The 24,759-nt window shown below is 45.3% G+C and overlaps 4 protein-coding genes and 1 long non-coding RNA gene across 5 annotated transcripts; 4 read left to right on the top strand and 1 right to left on the bottom strand.

The window, feature by feature from the left end:
• Window positions 4,408-6,523, top strand: LOC8069030. Its single transcript, XM_002436335.2, has 2 exons — window positions 4,408-5,652; window positions 5,859-6,523. The coding sequence occupies exons 1-2, from the start codon at window positions 5,492-5,494 to the stop codon at window positions 6,061-6,063; spliced, it is 366 nt and encodes a 121-aa protein (XP_002436380.2). The 5' UTR covers window positions 4,408-5,491; the 3' UTR covers window positions 6,064-6,523.
• LOC8069031 (pentatricopeptide repeat-containing protein At5g16420, mitochondrial) lies at window positions 7,415-9,584 on the top strand. The gene has a single exon (XM_002436336.2). The coding sequence runs from the start codon at window positions 7,894-7,896 to the stop codon at window positions 9,532-9,534; it is 1,641 nt and encodes a 546-aa protein (XP_002436381.2). The 5' UTR covers window positions 7,415-7,893; the 3' UTR covers window positions 9,535-9,584.
• LOC8069032 (oligopeptide transporter 7) lies at window positions 10,009-14,063 on the bottom strand. The gene is made up of 7 exons (XM_002437690.2): window positions 13,776-14,063; window positions 13,147-13,658; window positions 12,888-12,985; window positions 11,494-12,063; window positions 11,158-11,413; window positions 10,897-11,079; window positions 10,009-10,809 (listed from the first exon to the last, which is right to left on the bottom strand). The coding sequence occupies exons 1-7, from the start codon at window positions 13,894-13,896 to the stop codon at window positions 10,192-10,194; spliced, it is 2,358 nt and encodes a 785-aa protein (XP_002437735.1). The 5' UTR covers window positions 13,897-14,063; the 3' UTR covers window positions 10,009-10,191.
• Window positions 11,019-12,283, top strand: LOC110431009. The gene is made up of 2 exons (XR_002448467.1): window positions 11,019-11,360; window positions 11,465-12,283. It is a non-coding gene; the product is annotated as an uncharacterized LOC110431009 (long non-coding RNA).
• On the top strand, window positions 21,532-24,656 carry LOC8068366 (pentatricopeptide repeat-containing protein At5g08510). Its single transcript, XM_002436337.2, has 3 exons — window positions 21,532-22,489; window positions 22,696-23,558; window positions 23,750-24,656. The coding sequence occupies exons 1-2, from the start codon at window positions 21,554-21,556 to the stop codon at window positions 23,281-23,283; spliced, it is 1,524 nt and encodes a 507-aa protein (XP_002436382.1). The 5' UTR covers window positions 21,532-21,553; the 3' UTR covers window positions 23,284-23,558; window positions 23,750-24,656.

Below are 24,759 nucleotides of genomic sequence, written 5' to 3' on the forward strand. Positions count from 1 at the left end.
CTAGCAGCAGCCGCCTCGCTACAACTTGGGCCCTTTCCTTGGTTTCACACCTGTCTCTCTTCTCCGTCCAGCTCCGTCGACGAGGGCCGCCGCACCTGCACTGCACGCACGAGCCGTAGAGAGGCGAGGCCAAGGGACCGGAGAGAGAGAGAGAGAGAGGAACCCGAGGAAGGCGAAGATGATCTACCGCAACTGGTCGCTGCTCTCGTCGACGGTCGTCATCTGGGGCGGCGTCGCCACCGCCGGCCTCGCCGGGATCTTCCTCTTCGGCGGCAAGGTACTGTCATCAGTCCCCCTTCCTGGATCACGTCGTTGGCCGATTCCGTCCCCGCGTCTGCGCCGTCCGTGCACGGTGTTTGTTTGTTTCGGCTGCTCCCGTCGGTAGATTCGGTGGTATGGAGCGTGGATCTGGTTGGTGCATCCGTGGGGTCTGGGGATTGCCCTGCCGCCAGCGATCAATACGAACCCAGAACCCTAGATTTTGGGGCGATGGAGTTTGTTCTCCGCTGGGACGTATTTCTCTATGGTTAGTTGGTTACTTAGGGGAAGCCCTGATTTCAGCCAGGTGCTATGTAATTTTGGGCTGCCATGGCCACGGGTCAGGTCAAAGCTGTAGTGGATTTTTTTGTTACTGCGTAGCCAATAGGGGATTTGACAGCCTAATAAGACATCGAATAATTTTACGGATTTGAGTGTGCAGGATTAGATTGTGGTGTGGCTCTTATAGTTGATGCTGATGATTGGGCTGCACTCTGATATGTGTTTTGTGATTTCGTGGTAGGTTGCGCGATGCTCTATGTAATGACGGATTTGACAAAATAAGTACCAATAGTGACTAGGTAGTAATTACAAATTACTATTCACCTGTATTGATCATTTTAAACTCGGGGCGCCGTTCTTTCACTGTATGCCTCCAACCATGCACTTGTTTGATTAATTAGTGGGAGCTCAGTACCTCTAATTTCATTTTCTAGTAAATAGCTGCAGAGTAGGAAAAAAAATTCTTATGTGTATCTTACTAGTTCAATGCCTGCACGTTGCTACATGCTACAGGCTCGTTGCTATGAACAACACCATCTTTGATATCCACACATGCACCTGCAGTGACCATTTATACTTTTTTTTAAAAGTAAAAATATGTATGGACCATTGTATCGACCATAGAACAGATTCAAATAGATAAGTATGACAGTACAAAACTGAGCCCAATAGCAACACGATGCAATTTCCTGTGTGAATAGAAATATTATTAGATTCATGACAACATTGCGGGTAAAACAAAAATATATTAGGCGCCAACAGTTTGTATATAAGCATTGAATAACTCAATTATGGTTTCAGGATCTTCTTATACGTGATGTTCCTAGAATCATAGTCTCTGTCTTGAGTATTTTTTTTGTCTTGTCTGGTTTTGAGCGCTTTTGTTTCTTCTTCTTATCAAGAGCAGTTGGTTAAGACAGACGACATTTAATTTGGCGCCAATGCACAATCATGTCTTAATATAAAAGGCATTTAATTTGCCGCCAATGAACAATCTGCTCGTAGATCCAAAGACATTAGCTGATGTTATTTTATTTGATTCCCCTTCCCAGTACTATGCTTTTTTTGCTGACTCCACAGCTGACAACTACAATATCTTTCTTATTTAGTTCATTGACAGCAAAATGTAGCAGAAAACATTGGAAATAAAGAGTTTAATTGTATGTATGTAGCATTTTGAACAGAGCGCATATACACTTCAGATAAGGTTAAATTTGCCAGAACAAACAAAATGGAAAAAGTACTAAATAAATTGACATATGAATACACTTGTCCTTCTAGAAATTTAAATTAACCCTGCACATGCCTGTGACATTACCTAATCATGCTACTGAACTACTGTCCAGGTACACAATTATTTATACTCATGTTGGAATCATGAGAAATAAACCAGCCATTCCTTTTCCTTGCAAATTATTCTGTAACTTAAGTACCATTCCTTTTCCTTGCAAATTACACAAAACTCATGTTGGCTAACTTATCAGATTCTGAAGAAGGTTTTCCTAGAGTCAGGAAAAGTAGGTTCATCTGAATCAATTTTACTTACGACGAAAGGTCATCTCACAAGCTAAAGCAATTGGTTAAATGAACCCATGAGTATAGTACAATACATCATTTATTTCATTTAACATATTCCTTTGCTTGCAAACAAAATGGCATGCCAGAATTTACCGACTAATCGATCTTGAGATCATCATCATCTCATTGTCTCACCAAAAGGTTACAGTTATAGCTGACAGGAGCGACGGCGTCCTCTTTGATGGCGGTGAGGATGGCGTGAGTGAGATAGCGGCATAGCGCAGGATATGTACAGGGCGCCTCTTCACGACAATGGGGAATGCTGCAACTTGTATGGGTGCTGATGCGGAGGATGAGGTAGAGAAGAGGGCGGAGAACGTCACACGAGCAGATCGGGCGGAGGACGTCGCACGAGCAGATCGGGTGGATGTAGGAAAGAGGGAATCAGAGTGAAGGGTGCTAGCGGCGGCGGCGGGCTGTGGAGCAAAGGCACGGGGTATGGAGCGCAGGTGGGCGGTGCTGGATGCCAGGGGTGTCAGTGGGATTTGGAGCGGAGGCACGGGTGTGGGCAGGTGGATGTGTAGTGGAGTTGTGGATAAATCGGTAGGTTGGGGGTGGGTCAGGGAGCCTAGTGGAGATGGCATTTAGGCCAGCGAGCGGAACGGGAGAAGCAAGGATAGGAACCTTGCATAATTTTAAGTAGTTGAGATTTTGGCGAACTGGGTGCTCATTACATAATATTTTTTGGGCTTCCAAATTTCCATAGTCTCTTCTGGGTTCGGTTCGCCTTAATAGCTGATCATTATGTTCTCGAATATACTGATCACCAATTTGTGAAGAACTGTGATGCATTTAGAAATCATGAAGTGATCTTAAATGGCTAAATCATTACAATCTATTTGTTCTTTTTCTTTCTTTCTTTCTTTCTTTTTTGCAAATTTGCAGGAGCCGCACATCTTCTTATTAAGAAAGAGAAAATAACTCCCAGTACAAGCCGGCCCTAGTTGGTTCTCTATTACATTCAGAAGAGAGAAAAAAAATGTCCCAAAGCTGCCTAAGAAGATGCCCTAGATCCTAGACAGCAACTTCTCTAGTGCCTTGGCCCCAGCCATGCCCAATAGTCAGGCTTTCTCTGAAATTTCTGTCAGAATCAATGCAATGCATTTGGGTTCCCTGTTATGCTGGGTACTTATGCATTCTTTGCTGAAAAAACTTATGTCAATGTTATTCAGAGGAATGTGGTTTTGAATATGAGTGCCTGTTCTAACACATATAGCCTTTTGTCATGATTGGTTCTTTTTTTTTGGGTTGTAGTGTGCCTTATACTCTCTCTCTCTCTCTCTCTCTCTCTCTCTCTCTCTCTCTAGATGATTACAATCTGACCATGTTCAGTGATTTTTTTGGTGTTGGGCAATGCTCTACATACTGAAGTGTTTGAAAAATAAGTGGCAATAATGATTATAGATATATTAATGCATTGCAGTTCATCTATATCGGTCAGTTTATACTTTGATGCTATTCTTTCACTGTATGCTGCACTTGTTTGTTTTATTAGTGGGACTTCGATTCGTCCAGTTTCATTTTCTGGGAATATTTCCACAGTAGAAATAATCCTTGCATGTATATTATTTTGGCAAATGGGGTACTATTCTTTTAGGGTTTTGAATTTCCCTAGTGTCTTCATTTCCAAATTCCAATGGAAAATGGGGTTTTTTTTGAGAAGCACAACAGCTGATCAACACGTTCTCAAATGTAGTGGTCACCAATTTGCGTAGAACTATGGATACATTTAGAAATCATGAACTGCATACTAGATTAGGCATCCTGAATCGCTATTCTAAATGTTCCCTGTTATCATAGTACTTGTACATTGTTTACTGAAGAAATTTGATGTTATTTTTATTCAGCGGAATGGGGTTGTGATAGTTGATAGTCAGGATAAAACTTACTTAGATTTAAATAACCGATTTTAGAGATTTCTCCCCACCAAATACCAATCGGTAGATCTGTTGATGCGTCATGCATGAGATCATCCAATACTTGGGTAACAGGTTAGGTTGCTCATTACACACACTCCACTTGTTTATTACTTTGATTTCTTTTTTTGATACCTTGTTTGTATCCTAAGTCAGTCAGTATGTTAGTATTTAGTAACTTGGTCAGTTTCCCATGGCTACCAACTTTTGCCCAAGCTGAAGTCAGCTTTTCTGTGGGCGCTGTATAGAATATATGATTCTTGATTTTCTGATGTGTTGTTTAACATGCATGTTGGCAGGAGAAATTCAATAACTATCTGTGCCGCGAAGGCGAGAGGCTTAGGCAGCAGGACAGAGCCGCGATGGGCCGACGCTAGAGAGGGAGCATCAACTTATCAAATGCACAAGATTCTTGCCTCCCTACTGGAACAAGTCCCTTTCTAGGATGGAATCCTTCTACTGGCTTTCACTTTGCTGAGCAAAACTTGCTCCGATATGTCAATAATAATAAACTGACTCTGGTTTTCTGTTCTTTCTGCAACCTGCGCGCTGTACTAAAAATCATTGAGAACAAGGGGCTTTGGCATCATTGAGAACAACGGGCTTTGGGTGGCCTTTTGGCCCCTGGTTTGTCAAGAGTTCAGTACTTGTTTGGCGCCAACTTGTGCGACATGATGATGTGCAACTTGTCTCTTGGTATAGTTACTCTGAATAAAGGTTGTTGCATTTGATGGGACTCCATAAATATCTGCCTCCTTGCGCAATTTGTTGGGTGTTACTACCATTGACCCTTTGGGTTGGGTTGAGGGTGCATTTCCAAATACTGCACCTACTGACGTTTAGGTGTATCTGGTTCTGATTATGTATATCATCACCGCGGTCTAACTGCAATTGTAATATAGCACCGCCTGACTGACCCAGGAGCGTGTTTTGCTCCGTGTGTGTGTGTGTGGCAGACTGGCAGTGTTGCTTGCTACTGGTACCCGAGTGATGTACTGGAACTATCGAATAATAATCCACTGCACGCGCAGCCGCGGCAAGTTTGCGAGCCCGACACGGCGTCCCTCCTGGTGCACTGCATGCACGGGCATCAGCCGTGTTGTCTTTGTCGTGCCGACTGCCGAACTGCTGGGCTGGCCCAACAGCAACAGCAACAGCAACAAAGCGGTGGGAGACGCGGCCGTCAGATTGTGCCAAAAGCCTCGGCGGCTGCCGATCGATCGGCGCCCGCCCGCCGGAACGCGCAAGTTGCATTGCATGCGCGAGGCAGCACACTACTCAACTGAACCGATGGAGACGCAGTATAAAGCAGCCACACCATCTCCTTCCGCTCCGGCACCACCGCCCCTCAGCAGCGGCTGACGCCGGCTATCTATCACGCACAGGGACGTACGAGACTGTACGAGTGGCGGAAACGATATATATAGGTATATATATATATATATATATATATATATATGGAGGAGGCGAGGTACGTGAAGGTGGCGTCCCGGTTCTTCCTCGCCGGCGGCAAGGGGAACGCCGGCGGCGATGGGTGCGGTGACCGCCGCCACTTCCTCGACGCATGCTTCCTGTGCAAGCGGGACATCACCTCGGACCGCCACATCTTCATGTACAAGTACGTATCTAGTGGCAAGCTAGCTAGCTACTCCTACTTCTTAATTAAGCGATCAATATGCATGCATGGTGCGCTCGTCGTCGTCTCTGCACCTGCACGAACGGCCACGGGATCATGCATGCCTGCTTTGGTCGATTAATCCGTGCATCAGCTTCAGCTCGTGCTCGATCGTGCTTCATTCGATTCCGATTCCGCGTGCGATGCAGGGGCGACGCGGCGTTCTGCAGCGACGACTGCAGGCAGGAGCAGAGGGGCATGGACGCCGCGCTCAAGGCCGCCAGGCGCCGCCACCGCCTGCTGCGCCGCACCGCCTCTTTGCCGGCGTCGTCGTCGGCCGCCGCGTGCACCGCCAACAAGGCCGCCACTACTGGCGGGAACTGGAATATCGCTGTGGGTGAGGGTTTTTTCTGACGGCTGCGCGCTGCCCGGCCGACGGCCGTCCGTCCGTCGCTGCTGCGGTGCTGCCTGCCTCGCAGTCCACGCCCGGCCGGCCGGCTTTTCCCCCAACTGCCATGTGTCCGGCTACCATGCTTGCATGGGATCGCGGCGGCGCGTCGTCTGGTCAGCTGCTGATGTGTACATTTTTTGCCATGGTTTTTGGTTTTGTGGCCAGCTGCTGCGATCCGTTAGAGAACGTATGCATGGCGCACGGTCTGTGTACGTACATGTTGGATTGGGAACAAGACTTGTGGCATGATGCTTCGCAGCAAGCAATGCAAAGTGGACAAGCTAGCTACACTACATCTCCTGCAAAAAGCTAGGTTCACAAGAGTAGATAGGAATAATATATAACCACCTCTTTCTCTGTACGTACATGCACACTGCTTTTCTTGTTTCTCAATGAACTGCATCATCATGTCTCTTCCCTCCATACAACCTTGGTGGGCCCAAGGCCTTGTTTAGTTCCCGGAAGGAAAAAAAAATTCACGACAGTGTAGCACTTTCGTTTGTTTGTGGTAATTATTGTCAAACCATAGACTAACTAGCCTCAAAAGATTCGTCTCGTCAATTCCGACCAAACTGTACAATTAGTTTTTATTTTCGTCTATATTTAATACTCCATGCATAGGTCTAAAGATTCGATGTGACGGAGAATCTTGAAAAAATTTGAGTTTTTGGGTGGAAGTAAACAAGGTCTTGATGAAAACCTTATCCGGGATTGGTTTCGCAAGTGGTGGCGGCATCTACAATGGCACACCGACTTCCTATAGGTGCACACCTTGTGGAGGTCCTTGTGTGCCTCAAGGTTGTTTAGATGGTGTGTGTTAGATTTGTCACTTGGATTCCACAGCGAAGGTGTCGATCTGAGTGGGTTGAACTTCTCGTTGGCCTTTAGATATTTCCTCCATATCCATAAAACAAGTCGTTTTGGACAATGGCACGGTCTCCAAAGTATAACTTTGACTTCTATTCATATGGTTTTCATATTTTCAAACTTTGTTTTATGGGTATGGAAGAAGTATATCCTTGTTAACGAGTTGTGGTGCCTTGGTATTGCTCCGTGTTCTTCATGCTTCTTCACCATCGAATATTAATTTAAAACCAAAGCAAAAGAGTGAGAGCGCGTGACAAAGGAGTTAAAATTATTAATTTAAAACTCAACACATTTGCACTTCTTGATCAAAATGATGGCTTGCATCTCCTTAGATCCACTCTTTGACTTAGAACAACTATGTGATGTAAAGTATGCCACTTTTCATACCTACCCAAAACTGTACAAAGGTCATTTAGAAGTAGGATGGAAAAGAAGGCAACATCAAAATCCTGAAACAATTGATTGCAGTCATAAACTGCATACTTTATTGTGTCATACATCCACAGAGCACATTTTGTTATACCACTCCTACTCTTTAAGCTAGAGTTATATTCTTTTTTAGACAACACATTAGGATGGAGCGAGTACACAACAAGTATACAACCAGCTCCAATTTTTTTAGGGGATTATACAACCGGCTCCCTCTTCTTCTTCTTCTTCTTCCTTTTTTTTTTTTTTTTTTTTTTTTGAGAATCATACAACCGGCTCCTGGCAACTGGCATCGCATTCCCAACGGCAGGCCAATCTCAGTAAGCCCAAGTGCGCCCGGCCCAACAAAAAAGAAACCTGGAGGCCCCATACGAGCCAAGCCCACAGAAAATATGCCCACTAGTTGAACCCAAGTTCCTCGCGAGAGGGCAACTCACCGGCACCGCTTGCGTCGTGTTCACTCGCCACCGCGACGCGTCCCGGGCAGCGCCGACGCCATGCTCATGGCCGGCAGCACGCGTCGGTGGAGCTGGAGCCCCGGCGCCCGCGCCTTCTCCACGGATCCGGCCACGCGGGCCACCGTGCCGCTGGCGCACCTGGCCCCGCTTCCGGCGTCGCTGCCGGAGTCCGGCTACACCGTCACGCCGCCGGTGCAGCCCTGGCCGCGCCGCCTCACGGCGCGGTCGCTGTCCCGGCTCCTCCTCCGCGCGGCCACGCCCGACGACGCGGTCCTCGCCCTCCGCCACGCGCTCTTCCACGCCGCGCCTCCGCTGCCGCCCTCGCTCCCCGTCTTCGCCGCGGCGCTCTCCCGCCTCTCCCACGCCGACGTCGGCGCCGGCGCCGCGGCCCGCCACCTGGCCCCCGTCCTCTCCCTGCTCCGCGCGTCCCGCCTCCCGGCCTTCTCCGACCGCCCGTTCCTGCCGCTCCTCCGCGCGCTCCGCCCGCTCCCGTCCCTCCGCCTCTTCCTCTCCCTCCCGTCCTTCAACTCCCGCCCTTCCACCCGCTCCTTCAACGCGCTCCTCCACTCGCTCGTCTCCGCGCGCCGCCTCCGCCTCGCCGCCGCGCTCTTCCGTGCCGCGCCAACCAAGCTTTACATCACGCCCAACCTCGTCTCCTGCAACATCCTGCTCAAGGGTCTAGTGGGCATGGGTGACCTCGACGCTGCGCTCAAGGTGCTCGACGAGATGACTGGCTGGGGGATCGTTCCGGATGTCGTCACGTACACCACGGTTCTCACTGCATACTGCGCCAAAGGGGATCTGGAGGGTGCACAGCAGCTCTTTGATGATATTGTTGCCAGTGGGCGTAGGCCGGATGCTACTATGTACACGGTGCTCGTAGATGGGTACTGCCACCGTGGGAAGTTGCAAGATGCAGCAAGGATCATGGATGAGATGGAAGCTGCTGGGGTGAAGCCAAACGAGGTTACATACTCTGTGGTGATCGAAGCATGCTGCAAGGAGGGAAAATCCATCGAGGCGTGTGATTTGACAAGGGAGATGCTAGGGGCAGGATATGTACCGGACACACCACTGTGTGCTAAGGTGGTTGATGTGTTATGCCAGGATGGAAAGGCAGGAGAGGCGAATGAGATATGGAGACAGATGGTGAAGAAGAGCGTCCCACCAGATAACACTGTCGTGAGCACATTGATCTACTGGTTATGCAAGAATGGAATGGTTCAGGAGGCGAGAGGGCTGTTCGATGAGCTCGAGAGGGGGTTTGTGCCAAGCTTGCTGACGTATAACTCGCTTATTATAGGATTATGTGAGAATGGAGAGTTACAGGAGGCTGGTAGGGTCTGGGATGACATGGTTGAACGGCGGTATGAACCAAATGCAATGACTTATGAAGCCTTGATCAAGGGTTTCTGCAAAATAGGCAAGTCAAATGAAGGTTATGCGCTATTTAAGGAGATGGTGGCCAAAGGGTGCACTCCAAGCAAGTTTCTTTATCAAGCATTGGTTGATAGCCTTTCTGAGCCAAGTCACGATGATACTGTTTGGACTATCGTTGAAGCTGTAGCTTTAAGTGGTCAGGATTTCTTGGATGGTCAATTATGGGAAATATTTATCAGAAAAGTGGTAGATACAAATGAAACTTGGAAAAAGAAACTTGATTTGGTGCTAAATATGTAGCCACAAAGAATCAGATTATAGCTGGAAGATTGGAACTTCTAATTTTTTTCTGGGACCTTTTCTTATGAAACTTATGTCATTGGGCTTCTTCAGAAAATTAATCAGGTTAGTGTGTTGTGGTCCCATGACATCAGACAGGTTAGTTAGCACATACACTCAAAAAAAAAAGATCTGTAATTGATAATGTTTACTAGTCTAAAGACACATCTTTCTCTTTTTATGTCATTGGGCTTCTTCAGAAAATTAATCAGGTTAGTTGTTGTGTTTCCATGACCATGAGATCAGACAAGTTTTGTAGCACATGCCCCCCCCCCCCCCCCCCCACACACACACACACACAAAAGGATATGGTATTGTCAATGTTTAGCAGCCTAAAAGATGCATCTTTCTTTGGTTACCTTTTATGGATAAATTATGCCTACATGTTTCGTTCTGCCGTGGAATGACTTCTTTCCAAGCTGGAATAGAAGTTGCTTTGGCCATAACTACCCATTTTACTTGAATATTATTATGAATCTTGATAACTCTTAGGAATACAATAAAAATAACACCAATTTCTCATCTCTAAATTGTTTGAAAATAAATTTGATTATTTACATTGCTCTTCACACACTTGACATGTCAAGTTCTCTTCTCCCCAGGTCACACCATGGGTTCTCATGTATACACTGGGCAGCCCTCGACAACAATACCTTTGGCAGTTGGACAAGAAGAGAGAGGACATCCGTCCAAATCATTGCCCCACCAGTTCAAACTGATGTTCTCCAAGCCTAGGCATAAGTAAATCAGGACAGCCATGAATGCCAAACCAGCATCTAGTGCACCGGAAAGCAGATAATTGTGTCGCTCCCACCAGTCACGCCGATATCTGTAAACCACATAACCTGACAAAAACCCAACAAGTATCCATGTGGTGTAGTTGACTGCAGTAGCAGGTGGCATCATGCCGGTGGCACCGATCATCACGGGCATGTTGATGAGTAAGATCCAGCTCTGGCTTGGGAATGCCTTGTGTGCAAGCCATACTAGGAGGGGGGCAACAGCTCCACCCAAGAAGAACCAGTTCACCGCCGAGTAAGTGCCTAGGTCGCCAAATATTCTGCGTGGGCTAATAAGACCCCAGATAACTGATGCATCATAGAACACATGATCCCCAGGGCAGGTCCAAGGGCTGTCTGATGGGAGGAGCTCGGTGTTGCAGATGTTAGGGACTGTGTCCATCAACCACCATGCTGTTCCAAGGTATACAAATGCTGCAATCAAAGTTCCCACCACCTATCATGTTACAAGATGCTGTTTAGTGACACAATAAAACAGAGCCATATTTGTATCTGTGCTGAAGAGATGCTAGTAATAGCTTACCTGAGCCATAAACATGGTCCTTGGGGGAATCTTCATGTAGTGGCCCAGCTTAAAATCTTGAAGAAAGGTCAGAGCTTGACTCATGCTGATGTAACCATACACCTTGAAGCACATATTTGCCACTGGCCGTCCAGGGTATAAGTACCCCATGATGTACTCTGTGATGATGTTCAAGCCTGGAGTCTGCATACAGCAAAAGAAGCTGAAGTGTCTGAACTTGCGCTCTTCAGCTAATATGCACATGGTGTTAAAAACCGGTACCTGGTTCGTTGTTGCTGTGATTATTCCAATTGGGAGGGTGAAGGTAAACGCAATGGCACATGCAAGCAGAACACCCCACCAAGGCAGCTGGAGTTGCTCAATATAGTATTCACAGGCAAATATGGTGACAGCAATGTTAGCAATGAGGATGCAGATGAACCACCACTCCGGGACCTGCTTATATCTCCTCATAAGTTTTGTATGTATGTCCACCTTTTTTTCTTGGAAAGCTGATTTACTTAACTGCAAAATTTCACTGCACACAAGCACATGATTCTTAACTTCATTATTTTGTTTTCCTTAGCAGAATGAGGAAGTCCAGAAGAAGTTGCTCACCTTCCATGGAAGAGGAAAACATGAACAATTGTCGCGGTAAGGGATGCGAAACCGACACCATAGGTGACAGCAAAGAAAGTGCTGAGGTATAGCGGACCATTCTTCTCGTACGCCTCCGTATCAAATTGGAAGTGAGAGTCCACGATGCTCGAGATGTTGTACGTCTGCCCGGTCAAGGTGAAGAGGCCATCGGAAAAGATGGGGAAGTTTTGCGCCTTGTAGAAGTTGAACCAGTAAGCAATGGGCGTGATCACATACATGATGATGAAGAACCCAGCAGCGACATTCGCGGTGGCAAACCAGGGGCTGGCAAGGGGGCTCCCAAGGTAGGAGGAGATGGTGGACCAGTCGAGACCGATCGCTCCAATGCCTAGTCCGGTCAGGCCTGACCCGAGCTGCTGGGCGAGCACGGAGTGCGGGAAGACCCAGCAGATCCAGGACAGGGAAGTGAGCATCTGGAACAGGTAGCCCGGGAAGATGTAGTAGGCGAAGCTGCAGATGAATGCCACCAGGAAGAACTGGTTGCGAGTCATGCCGCCTTTGACCCGCCGTTCTCTCTCGTGGAGCGCCCTGGTGAGCAGATACACATTGCAATGTTTGTGTGAGTCGTTGTCGTAGTAAAGTTATTAGTGTCAAAACATGAACATGTACATTTGTCTGAATCTTTGATTAATCTCTCTGCATTCTCAAACGAATTTTCATTTGGGTTATGGTCTAAATAAACAGTGACTTGTACTCGCCGTGCCTGTTTACCTCATTGTCTAGACTGATAAGGAAATTTTTCTTTGCATGTGATGTGAGTCGTTTTCAGGACCAGTACAATTCGAACAAGATGCAAATGCCAGTTGTTGGAATCTTTCGAATCTAGCTTGGTCAGACCTTTCTTGTATGTATTGTCGATCTATTGCGTGCTTCATCGTCACAACCTTACAATTCAGAAATTACTCTCTACCTGGAATATGAACCCTAATGTTCGTGATCGTCTCTTTTTTTTTCTACTATCTGTCCATAATTTCAAATAATGGACCCAATGTACAAGTCACATTGCAGTCGCTTTCATCCTTGGATGTAAGCAACTCCAAACCGACGTGGCATGGCCCATGCCAGGTAATCCCCGCCCATTGTCTATCATGACGTGATTTGTCTTAAAAATCAGAACGCCAAACGCATGCACACACAGACGTGCCAACCACACATTATTACATCTCTCCTCGCTCACACTAATGTACCGATACTTGTCTCGTCATCAATGATGACTAGTAAGCTTTTTTGTTTATTTTGTCTTTGTCAAACTAATCAACGATAGCTTGTCCATTACTCCATCATCCTTCCCAAATCGTAAATCGTTTTGGCTGTCTTTGATGAAATGAAACTATTGGTCGTAAATCCCGTACCTGAAGAGGGAGACCTGCACGAGGTTGGAGGGCCACCACATCGCCGCCGGCTCCACCAGATACCGCCGGAATATTCCCGCCCAACCAAACCCCAGCACCTGCGTGCACACAATTACATGACAGACGACGACGGTGAAGCCTCGCACGGCACGCAACACGAAGCTAACCAAACGTACGCTAAACGCTTTGTCCGTGCAGCGACGCGTGACGCCGCCACGCCGGGCGTGCGTGCGTGGCCGGCGGCGAGGAGAGAGAGTACCTGGGTGGTGAGGACGACGAGGAGGGAGACGAAGAAGGTGATGTTCTTGCCGTAGAAGACGCGGACGGCGGTGATGACGTGGATGGCGTAGACGGTGCCGGCGCCGGAGTTGGCGAAGATGGTGATGAGCACGTGCTCCTTCACGTTGAAGGGCCCCGGGTTGAGTGAGAACTCCCAGCGCGTGCCCCGGAGGAAGGCGCGCTCCGGCAGCGCCGCCGCCATGAGGCGGCCCAGCGGCACCACCGCGATCTGCGCCGAGATGGCCGTGATGGTCAGCGGCTCCTTGCGGTACCAGAAGAACTGGTTCAGGAACGACAGCAGCGCGCACGACGCCGTGCCCAGCACCCACATCCGGAACGTCAGCACCGGCGTCGTCGGGTCGTCCCCCACCGGCACCGTCAGCGCCACCTGCTCGATCGGCGAGTTCTCTCCCTCCGACGACGACAAGTCGTCGGAGTAGTGCTCGTCGCCCGCCGGCGAGCTGCGCGACGTCGATGTCGTCGCTTCCACCACTGCATCATCATCATCATTAGGAATGAACACGATTGACAGACGACGAGGCAGGGTGGAGCAGCGAACAGTAGCAAACAGCTATGGTGCATGAGACCACGGGGACGGTAGATGCTTACGGAGGAGCGGGGTGGTGATCTGGTCATCGTCACCGCCGCCGGCGCCATGGCGGTGCTCCTCTTCCCGTCCCTGTTCCTGTTCCTCTTCCTGGAGAGGAGGAGGAGGAGGAGAGGATGCCATGGATGTGGCCTGTGTGCCTACCTCTACCTGTCCTGGCCGTTGGCCCTTTTGGGGTCACACGCTCCTGATGCTGTTCCCGTAGCTGTCTGCTAATACTGCAGTCTTCTTCTGTGTTCTGCATTTTTGTGGGACAGGGATGTTTGTGGAAATATCTGCGCGCCAACTGATAACTTATTTGCGTGTTAGTGTGTCTTGAGACTTTTTTATATATACAAAGATGTTGTATTTGATACCTCATCTGTATACAACATATATCTAGATATTAAAAAATAGGTCATTTCCATGCGTCGCCTCTTCCACTCAATGACAAGTGGGCTCGAACCCCCTCTTACGTGTGTCCCATAGCCAGTGAAGACTCCCTAATGCGTTTGGATTTCGTGTTCATCTATCTAATGGTCTAAATTATTAAAAAAATCATAATAAATATTAAAAAATAGCCATGATCTCCTTCTGAGGGAGGGCAGGGTCAATTGTATATCACCATCCCTTGTCTAGTGTGCCATTCGTGGTGTGTTGTTGTAGCTTTCACTACTTCTTGATCTTGATGCAAAGATGCGCAAATCTTTTGCGTATTTAAGAAAAAAACAAATATGAAAATTTAACAGTAAGCCTTGAGAAAGTCGATCTCGTGTAAGTGTCGCATTCATCTTTACTTGAATCCTTAAATGGGATATCATTTGGATCAGGGTACAAAGTTGGACGGCTATGTTTATTGGTCTCTGCTGAGAGAGCCGTCCATATAGAATCGAATACCTACCGTGAGCTTGTTGCTGTTATAGGTATTAGCTGTGATGAATAATGCAGCGATTCGCGAAGTTGTCTTTCGTTTTCCTTTAAATTAAGTTGCTATTAGGATGCATAGGAATGGTCTGAATGGAGAGTTTTGGTGACGAACTAATTTTATTTGTGGGCCTAGTTATACAAAAGTTGTATTCTTAATTATTATGAAAAAACACAAATTGTAGGCTATGTTTATTGGATGTGGAGGTGAAATAATGCTAATCATGAGGGCTTTTTCTTCTCTCTCCCTTTTGAATGACAGAAGGGCCATCATCGATCAGTTGGTGTGAGGACAATGCAAGAGGATTTATGTTCGTATCTAATCGGTTGTTGAGCTAGATGTTGAGGGCCGGCACATGCATGTTAATAACTGAACGTGCTGATCAGTGATCAGCAAGCAACACGAGGTCTCTATTTATTTTTTTATATTCATTTATTATTACGGAGTACTGTATAGGTCTGGTTTAGTTAAAAAAATATAAGATTCTCCATCACATCATATTTTCAAACTCATACATAGAGCATTAAATATAAAAAAATAAAAACAAGTTACATAGTTATCTATAATTTACAAGACGAATCTTTTAAGACTAGTTAGCCTGTAATCTATCCCTAATAATAAAGAGGTAAAATTTCAGCCTTAATTTTGGTCTGGAAATTTTTTGGTCTGCCCTTCCATGTTTTTATCGTGGTTTCTGTTACCGTCTGACACTCGGACTCTATTCTTCTTCCGTGCAAGGGTCGTAACCAAACCATCCTAGAAAACACATCTTCTATCAAACATAATATACATCCAACAAATAAAAATCCAACTCAAGTCCATAGTTCATACGTTCTTCGCGTCACGAATCAAGATCTCTTGATTCTCAAAATCTAAATTGAATCAAAATTGAAATTGATGAAAACTAATCACCTCATACTCCCGTATCAGTCTTCACCTGATATTTCATCATTGAAAATCCAAATCAAAATTGAAACACACAGATATTGTACTACATATGCATACACACAAAAAGTTTCAGAACAAAAATTCACGATCAAAGTCGAATCCAAATAGAAATAGAATATAAATTGAGAAAAACAACCAGGGTGGTTGACACGGCGGCGGCGGCGGCGAAGGCTACAATGGCGACGACGGCGCTCCTTGTTAGCCAGGTGGTGGCAGATATCCTTGCAAAATTTGCTCCGAGGGCAAGGGGGAGAGCCTCCACCCGGCACTGGAAGGGACGAAGCCGGATGAAGAGACGACCATAGGGAGGGGCATGGAGAAGACCGCCACGGTGAGGTCGGCATGAGAAGCGACGCGGATGCCGGCACCGGAGGAGCAGATGCGGCTAGGCGCAACGAAGGACGAGGCTGGCGCGAGAGGATCAGAGGATGCAGGGAGGTCCTTGCGAGGCGGAGGCGGAGGCGGAGGCGGAGGCCAGCAGCTGCGATGCCAATGACCCTCCGAGTGATGTGGATGCGTGGGTGAGGAAAGTACCATACTGGTAGAAAGGATAAAGATAAGGTTGAGAAATAGATAGGAGAGAGAGAGAGAGAGAGAGAGAGAGAGAGATGTGTAAAAAAGAGGACTAATGGCATTTTCAACTTTTCAATGTCTAAAGAAGGCATTTTGCTAAACATTTTTTGAAACAGTTTCTTCAAATGAGCCAGAGCGAAGTTATTTTTGGGGAGCTTTTCTTTCGGAGCGCGTGACCACGAGAACATGATGCGGAGGCCCGCGAATTGGGCGCAGGGCTGTGCTCAAAGTGCACTGTGATGCCATGTTAGATAAGTCTAGGACAGTATGTGTACTCGTGTTGTGTGTGCCTTATTCAATCTAACCCATGTCTTTTAGCCTACATGCTAGGTTTTGAATTATTTTAAATAAAATTTATTTAGGGATAAATACAGGCTTAAATCTATATATGTAAATCTTTGGCTAAGCATTGTTTTTTGTTGATAGGGAAATTTACACCTGTTTCCAATCTATATACTATATTTAATTTTCAGTTTCCTTTTATGATGATTGTATTTACTACTGATATTAGAGTTACTTCAATTTGCAACAAACAACACATTTTTTAATAAGAAATGAATAATTTGCAACTTGCACAAACATCTCTTGCGTATAATTATTTAATAATTCATATGCACTTATATTCTACTTTACTGTTTTTTTTTCATATATACGAGGTAGAGTTGGGGGTTCTCTCTAATACCTTTGTCTCTCTTTTTTTTTCCAAATATAGGGCCATGTTGAAAATTGAAATATGCAGCATTGGATTTATTAGAATCGACGATTAGAATATTATGTTATTAGTCTCTCTGTTGCAATTATAAGTCATTTTGTCTTTCTTAGGTAAGAGATTAAAATCATAATTACTTAGTGTCTCGAAGTCATGAGCCATATTCATGCGAGATACGTACCATACATCCAATCAATATAAGGAGTCTGATTCTAAAATATATTTAAAAAATAGAACAAGATATAAATCTTGTTGCAAGGCACGGACATATTTTAGTTGCCATCTTTAGGGGAGAGGGCGTTGTGGACGAGACTGAGCAACGACACCACAACGATACGGGGCAGGAAGATGACGATAACACGAGCAAGGCCGTGGACGAGGCTCACGTGGAGGTGAGGGAAACGCTAAGACACGAGCAAGGTCCAATCTAATTATAATTATTTATGTTTCATTGCATGAAATTGGCTGTTTTTTTTGGCTTGAATAAAATTAAAGTTCTAAGACTTATTTATTAGGATTTTTTATAAAATGAACCAACTAAAATCATATCAAAGCGTTGTGCTATCTTTGTTTAATATTAAATTGAAATAATATTTTCTAATTACCTTTGTTTTTTTTACTTCGTACAATGCCTTACGGCACTTCATGTCTCATAAATAACTTGGACTCAAAGCTACAACAACACGTGTAGAAGACATATCTGAAGAGAAGATGTGATCACTAGATAAATCATCCGAGATATAAATCATCTAGGTAACCGCAAAATAAGCTATTATAGTTTTAATTGTTTTATAAAGAGTTGAAAAAAATATACATATTGAATCAGGGACGAAGGTAGGAAAAAATTTAGGAGGGCTAAACAAAAATTCTACATCGACTTAGCTCTACTATTACCCCTTGTAAATATACATTAATAATGAAATTCACAAAATATATTAAAAAATAAAGTTTTCAGCCCACCGTACCTTATAAATTTGTGTCTAAAATTAGAAAGAGGGCACTAGGGATTCCACTGGGCCAACAGCGGTAGGGGGGCTGGAGCCCCCTAGCCCCACTGCTGGCTTCGTCGCTGTATTGAATGAATAATTTGGCATTCACCCGTAGCAACGCACGGGCACATTTTTACTAGTTAAATAATAATTATTAAATATAAATAAAAGTGCTACGATATCAAATAAAAAAATTACGGCCTAAACAAGGCCTATATATGCTACGCGTGCAGACGTGGGGACAAGACTATGATTATGGAACATGCTACATGCATGGGTGTTTGTGACGACATGCACGCTGTTGTTGTCCTCGCGCGAGCGAGGCGAGGTTAGATCTTCACCTAAAAACTATTTTTTTAAAAGATTTCTCATCATATTAAATCTTACGGTATATATGAAATATTAAATATAGTAAAAACAAAAATTAATTATAATTTACCTGTAAATTATGAGATGAATATTTTAAACCTAGTTAGTCTATAATTGAATTATATTTGTCATAAATAAATGAAAGTGCTACCGTACCCTAAACCAAAAACTTTTAGAAACTAAACAAACCCAACTCAACTACCACCAACTCCTCTCTGCCCTCCCCCTCCCCTCATGTACAGTACAGTACTGTACTAGTTTCCCTTTCGTACGTTGGATCGGATCTGGGAGATGCAATGCAATGCAATGGTTTGTTTGCAATTGCATGCAATGCAAATGGACACATGCGACATTTGCCCCTTGTGTGTTGTTAATGTTATGTCCTAATGTGCCCACATTCGTCCACGTCAACTGCATTTTCCGGCCAGGTTCAATGTACCTACGGATCCAGGACTGGACCGTCGTCGTCCGTACCAGCTCTTGAATGACTGTGGTCGAATTTCATGATGTGTTTTTTTTTTGTCTTGTTTAGTTGTAAATTTTTTTATAAAATGGATAATATAGCAATTTTATTTGTATTTGATAAATATTGTTCAATTATATACTAACTAGGCTCAAAAGATTTGTCTCGTAAATTACAGTATAATTAGTTATTTTTCTAATCCATATTTAATGCTCCATACATGGACCATAAGATTCAATGTGACGAAAAATCTAAAAATTTTGTAAAATTTCTCATGAACTTAAGGCGGGTTTCTCTGAAGGTTATTGGTTTATATTCTCGAGAGCGAATCGTTGAGTCATATAGTGACACTGGCAGGTAGGTCCACCAGATCTCTCTGTCAAAGTCAACCTCAAGGTTGCTTTTCCTCAAGACAATGCAAGACTAAGTTGTGTGTGTATATATGTATGTATGTATGTATCTCATGAATAGATCCATTGAGGGACATCATATATTCCACCCTGCATGCATTGCCGTACTGCACACCGTAACTTGTTCTAGATTTGGTAATGACACCACGATCCTTTTTCCTCTAGTGTATGTAGAGTTGAAAGCCAAGGCGAGATAAATCAGCTCTTAGCTAGGGGAATACTATTCCACGAGAATTCTCCTTGCACGCGCTGCTCCTCTCAAAACTTGAACACCAAGTTCTTTCCCAAATCATCAAACGCAACCCATGAAAATGCATGCAACCATGGAAGTTTTCCACAAAAATGTGCTCATGCTCTTTGGTACGTTTACAATTCGCACACGCTGCAGTGCAATCGCCATTGCAGTGTCTGTGTTGTGCTTGTGCTGCATGGAGGTACGTTAACGTTGGAGGGGAAGGAGTGGGCTCTTAGTGGCTTTGCGGCGCCCTTTATGGCGGTGGCCTTGATCGAGCATGAATGAAATCCTGATCGTGTAAACAAAAATTCAATTCTCCAATTAAATATAGACGTGAAGTGTTTTTTTTTGTAAAATAAAAATCATGTGCGGTTCTCCAATTAAATAGAGACGTGCAGTGCTTTTTTTTTTTGTAAAATAAATATCATGTGCGGCTGATTCCATTACGTTATTACGTTGCATCACATCACTCCAGCTAACGAGCTAGAGAAGGAATCGGCCTTGTTTATTTTCGATTTTTTTTTTAATTTTGGGTATTATAGCGCTTTCGTTTCTATTTAGCCCAATGATGAGTATTATCTAATCATAAGCTAATTAAATTTAAAAAAATTATTTCACGATTTATAGATAAAATGTATAGTTAGTTTTTATTTTTATTTATATTTAATGTTTTATGTATGTATTATAAAATTTGACGTGATGAAAATATTAAAAAAAATAGTTTAAACAAGGCCGAAGTATGAAAGCAGATGAATATGCCCTTTTGGACGGTTCCTCGTTGCCATGAGGGATGAAGCGGAATCTGAACCACCACGGCCTCTCCAATCCAATCAGGTTGGAGCAGCATTCAAGCAGCTGGGGCCCCTGCCGGTACGGTACCTGTCAGTCCACGTCTCTGCTAGCTCTAGCTCTGGTCAAGGACCGGGCTTGCTTTGACGAGATGATGAGATTCCTGGAATCTCTATTCCAGGCCAGCCTCCAAGAACAAACAGTGACCTTGCTCAGTTCCTGAAAAATTTTACAAATTTTTTTAGATTCCCCGTCACATCGAATCTTTAGACATATGCATGGAGTATTAAATATATATAAAAATTAAAACTAATTACACAGTTTGGTCGGAATTGACGAGACGAATCTTTTGAGCTTAGTTAGTCTATAATTAGACAATATTTATTTATCAAATACAAACGAAAGTGCTACAATTCCTATTTTGCAAAATTTTTTGGAAGTAAACAAGGCCTAGTCTGGTACTACTCCGATGCCGATGGGGTCATCAGTCATCAGTGCTCTCTGGCTCTGAATTCTCTCACAGCCACAGTGAGCCTGAACCTGCTTTTCATTCACAGTTGCTAAAAAATTTCCATCATATTGAATCTTGCAGTATATCAAAACAAAAACTAATTGTATATAAATCACGATACAAATCTTTTAAGCTTAGTTACTTTATGATTGGACAATGTTGGTCAAATAAAAACAAAAATACTACAATGTCGAAATCAAAAAACTTTTGTAAACTGAACAAGGGCTCAGGCCTTGTTTAGTTCCAATATTATCCAATCATGCACTAATTAGGCTCAAAAGATTCGTCTCGTCAATTTCGACCAAACTGTGCAATTAGTTTTTATTTTCGTCTATATTTAATATTCTATGCATGCGTCTAAAGATTCGATGTGATGGAGAATGTGAAAAATTTTGCAAAATTTTCTGGGAAGTAAACAAGGCCTCAGTGAACGGACAAGCAGCGCCAGTTGCCGACGATCACTAACGCCTTGTTTACATCCGAAAAGATTTTAAATTTCGCTACTGTACCATTTTCATTTTTATTTGACAACTATCCAATCATGGAGTAACTAGGTTTAAAAGATTCATCTTGCAATTAAAAAAAACTGTGCAATTAGTTTTTATTTTTATCTATATTTATTGTTGTATGCATGTGCCGTAATATTCGATGGGAAATCTTGAAAAGTTTTTGATTTTTTTTGTGAGAGGCCCAAGCCACAAAATCAAGTCGTGGGTCGCTCGATAAGTCAAGGCCCGCCACCAACACGCTCGGCCCACTCCAAGTCACAAATAGGCCCAAATAGGCCCACTCCAGTGGACTCGGCCTATCTGGCCCATCCATCCATCCACGTACGATCTCACTCAGCCCCGCCCGCGGCCTGCCAGCAGCGGCGGCGGCCATGGAGGAAGCCAAGCGGCTGCACGCGCGCCTGCTCCGCCGCGGGGAGCGCCGCCTGCAGCCGCTGCTCCTGCGCGTGCTCGCGGCGGGGGACCTGCGCTACGCCGCGCGCCTGCTCGACTCCTACTCTTCCTCGTCCCCGCCCTCCGCGCCGCTCCACAACCGACTGCTCCACGCGCTGGCCGCCGCGCGCCACCCGCTCCTACTCCCCTGCTTCGCGCGCGCGCACCGCCTCCGACTCCTCACCCCGCTCTCCTTCACCCTCCTCTTCTCCTCCCCCTCCTCCTCCACCACCACCACGCGGCTCGCCCACGCCTTGCTGAGCAAGTCCGGGCATGCCGCGTCGTCGGGCGACCCGTACCTCGCGTCGGCGCTCGTCGCCTCCTACGCCAGGTCCGGCCACCTAGCGGAGTCCCGGCGGGTGTTCGACGAGCTGCCGCCACACAGTGACGCGGCGGCACGCAACGCGCTGCTGTCGGCGTACGCGCGGTGCGGGCGGGTGGACGACGCGGAGTCGCTGTTCGCGGGAATGCCCGACCGGAACGTCATCTCCTGGACGGCGATGGTGTCGGGGTACGCGCAGAACGGGAGGCACGAGGAGGCCGTGCGCACGTTCCTGGAGATGTGGGAGGGGTGCGGCGTACGGCCGAACGAGGTCACCGTCAGCAGCGTGCTGCCCGCGTGCGCTGCCGTCGGGGCCTTGGCGCTGGGGAGGAAGGTGGAGCGGTACGCCAGGGGGAGAGGGATGCTCACCAACGTGTATGTCGCCAACGCCTTGGTCGAGATGTATGCCAAGTGTGGCAGCATCCGTCGGGCTTGGATGGTGTTTCGGGGTATCGGGAAGCAGAGGGATCTTTGTTCTTGGAACTCGATGATCATGGCGTTTGCCGTGCATGGACTCTGGAGGGAGGTGCTGGGCTTGTTTCATAAATTGAGGGTGAGGATTTCTTTCTTGCACTCTTTTGATGATCTTATTATATCCCTACTTCAAGCATTTGCTCTGCATCCAATTTGGTTGCATAGATGGCCTAGAGGATCAAATATGCTTTTGAAGCACAACACTAGTGACTAGTGACCTTAAATCCAGATTACCTACTACTGCATCTCAGTTGCTAAACCTGGAGCTGATTTTACTCTCTTTAGATGACAGGGGCTAAACCAGATGGCATTACATTTGTTGGAGTCATTCTGGCCTGTACTCATGGAGGCTTGGTGGATGAAGGCAAGCTGCTCTTCAACTCAATGAGAGAGGAGTTCGGTCTTAAGCCAAGAATCGAGCACTATGGTTGCATGGTTGACCTGCTGGGGCGTGCTGGTCTGTTAAAAGAAGCTGACAGTCTGATCGCGAGCATGCCAATGGAGCCTGACGCCGTGATCTGGGGAGCCTTGCTTGGAGCTTGCAGCTTCCATGGCAACTTAGAGCTAGCGGAAGTAGCAGTGGAAAAACTAATGCGTCTGGAGCCGCAGAATACAGCAAACCTAGTGATCCTTTCAAATATATACGCGTCACATGGTAAATGGGACGGTGTTGCCCAGGTATGGAAGTTGCTAAAGGAAAAAGATCATAAGAAATCTGCTGGGTACAGCTTTATTGAGTTAGATGGTAGGATGCACAAGTTCCTGGTTGAGGATAAGTCGCATCCAATATATGAGATGGTATATGACACCCTGGATAGCATCACACTGATCATGAAGCTTGTCAACTTGGAAAATTCAGAAGTGGAAAGCTAATTTTTGGCATTACCATCTTCTATCTCTTTTATGCGAGAAGAAACTGAGAAAATCACTTGAGATTGATCACGGACTTCTTGCTCTGATCCTCCACATCAAATTGAACTGCGAAGGGATACACCAAGGAGGCAACAGAAGATGTGACTGAATGCACCACCTGAAATCAGCGGACTTTCCTCTACTACCAAATGGCTGTTTCTCTTGTTCGTACAATTCAGAGGTGCAAGAGCATCAGACAGAAAGAAACATATAATTGCATGACATACCCCAAACAGGTGAATTCTCTGTTTCTCTTTTAAATTATGAAATTTTGGATCTGACAAGCAAGTTATTAAACAGAAACTGGAGAACTGTTTATTACAGAGAAAGCTTATATGCTTTGGTGATTTAGTTTTCATGTAGTGTATGCTTTCTGCTTTGCTGCAGTTATCTGACTACCTCGCTAACTCATCGTTTGCCATGACAGCTCATCATGGAAGACAGTAGAGGAACTTTCAGACTATGGGGTTGGTTGTGCATGAGATTGCTTGGAAGTATGATGCAGGAATGATCAACGTTATATTTTGTGCCCATCAAATTCTCATGGTTGCCTTCTGGTACCACTTTGCAGCCGTGGTTTGGAGAACACCCTCATATTGGATGCAGCCTGGAAGCAAGGCAAACATGAAACTGACAAATAGCAGACATAAGAACCCTCATTTGTCCTCTGCTTTCTCTAAAAGAATATGCCCTCCCCCTTTGCAGTATATATGTTTTGTCATGCTTCATTGGATTTATCATGTTCCTTAGTTCTTTTTATAGCACAGGCTCATATGTTGAACAAGTTTACAACTTTTAGCTAAAATTTTAGTTGTGTACTATGGATCTGTCTGGATTCTATCAAACTTGAAAATGGCGGCTGCTGATTAAGGTGTGAACATACCGGCACAAACGAGCAGAAAGATTTGCTCAGATAGGACACTTCCAGAAGGACACCGGTCAATGTTCAGATCGCCATGTGTTTGTGGAAAAAAGAACAACTTCGCCGGGTCAGTTTCACAATTAGGAGCATAATCATAACGTTAGATGCTTGACATGACTTGTAAATGCTGACGAAATGAACATGACGCAGCATCTTCCTTTTACTTTTGTCCGTTGTTTCTCTTGTTGAAATAATCAGCACTATGATTTCGTTTCTGATCCTTTTGCATTTGAAAAGTTGGCTGATCCAGGAAGTTAGTGCTCTGGATGCTTGATGACGCATTGAAATCAGGAGATACATGCTTGTTCCCCTGTGGAAATAATAGTGTCAGAAGCCAAATGGGATTAGGCTCGTCCTCTGAGCCATGTATCAGACATTCAGATACTTAAAAAAAATCAGACATTCAGATGTATGGTAGAGGTAGATTATTTTATAGTTAGTTGTACATGTGTTGTAGCTGAAATTTAGGTTACTGCACAGTACTATGCTATTGTAATTATCTCCATGACACCATC

The sequence above is a fragment of the Sorghum bicolor genome, chromosome 10 (assembly GCF_000003195.3).
Source record: "Sorghum bicolor cultivar BTx623 chromosome 10, Sorghum_bicolor_NCBIv3, whole genome shotgun sequence".
NCBI classification, from domain to species: domain Eukaryota; kingdom Viridiplantae; phylum Streptophyta; class Magnoliopsida; order Poales; family Poaceae; genus Sorghum; species Sorghum bicolor.

What these genes read in the sequence shown, in the direction of transcription:
- LOC8068366 (XM_002436337.2), top strand. Translation starts at nt 21,554, where the DNA reads ATGGAGGAAGCCAAGCGGCTGCACGCGCGCCTGCTCCGCCGCGGGGAG. An exon ending in GCTTGTTTCATAAATTGAGG is followed by an intron (nt 22,490 to 22,695) that starts GTGAGGATTTCT and finishes TACTCTCTTTAG; the next exon opens with ATGACAGGGGCTAAACCAGA.
- LOC8069032 (XM_002437690.2), bottom strand. Translation starts at nt 13,896, where the DNA reads ATGGCATCCTCTCCTCCTCCTCCTCCTCTCCAGGAAGAGGAACAGGAA. An exon ending in GTGCAGGTCTCCCTCTTCAG is followed by an intron (nt 12,064 to 12,887) that starts GTACGGGATTTA and finishes TCTGCTCACCAG; the next exon opens with GGCGCTCCACGAGAGAGAAC. An exon ending in TCACAGCAACAACGAACCAG is followed by an intron (nt 11,080 to 11,157) that starts GTACCGGTTTTT and finishes TGCTGTATGCAG; the next exon opens with ACTCCAGGCTTGAACATCAT.
- LOC8069031 (XM_002436336.2), top strand. Translation starts at nt 7,894, where the DNA reads ATGCTCATGGCCGGCAGCACGCGTCGGTGGAGCTGGAGCCCCGGCGCC.
- LOC8069030 (XM_002436335.2), top strand. Translation starts at nt 5,492, where the DNA reads ATGGAGGAGGCGAGGTACGTGAAGGTGGCGTCCCGGTTCTTCCTCGCC. An exon ending in CGCCACATCTTCATGTACAA is followed by an intron (nt 5,653 to 5,858) that starts GTACGTATCTAG and finishes CGTGCGATGCAG; the next exon opens with GGGCGACGCGGCGTTCTGCA.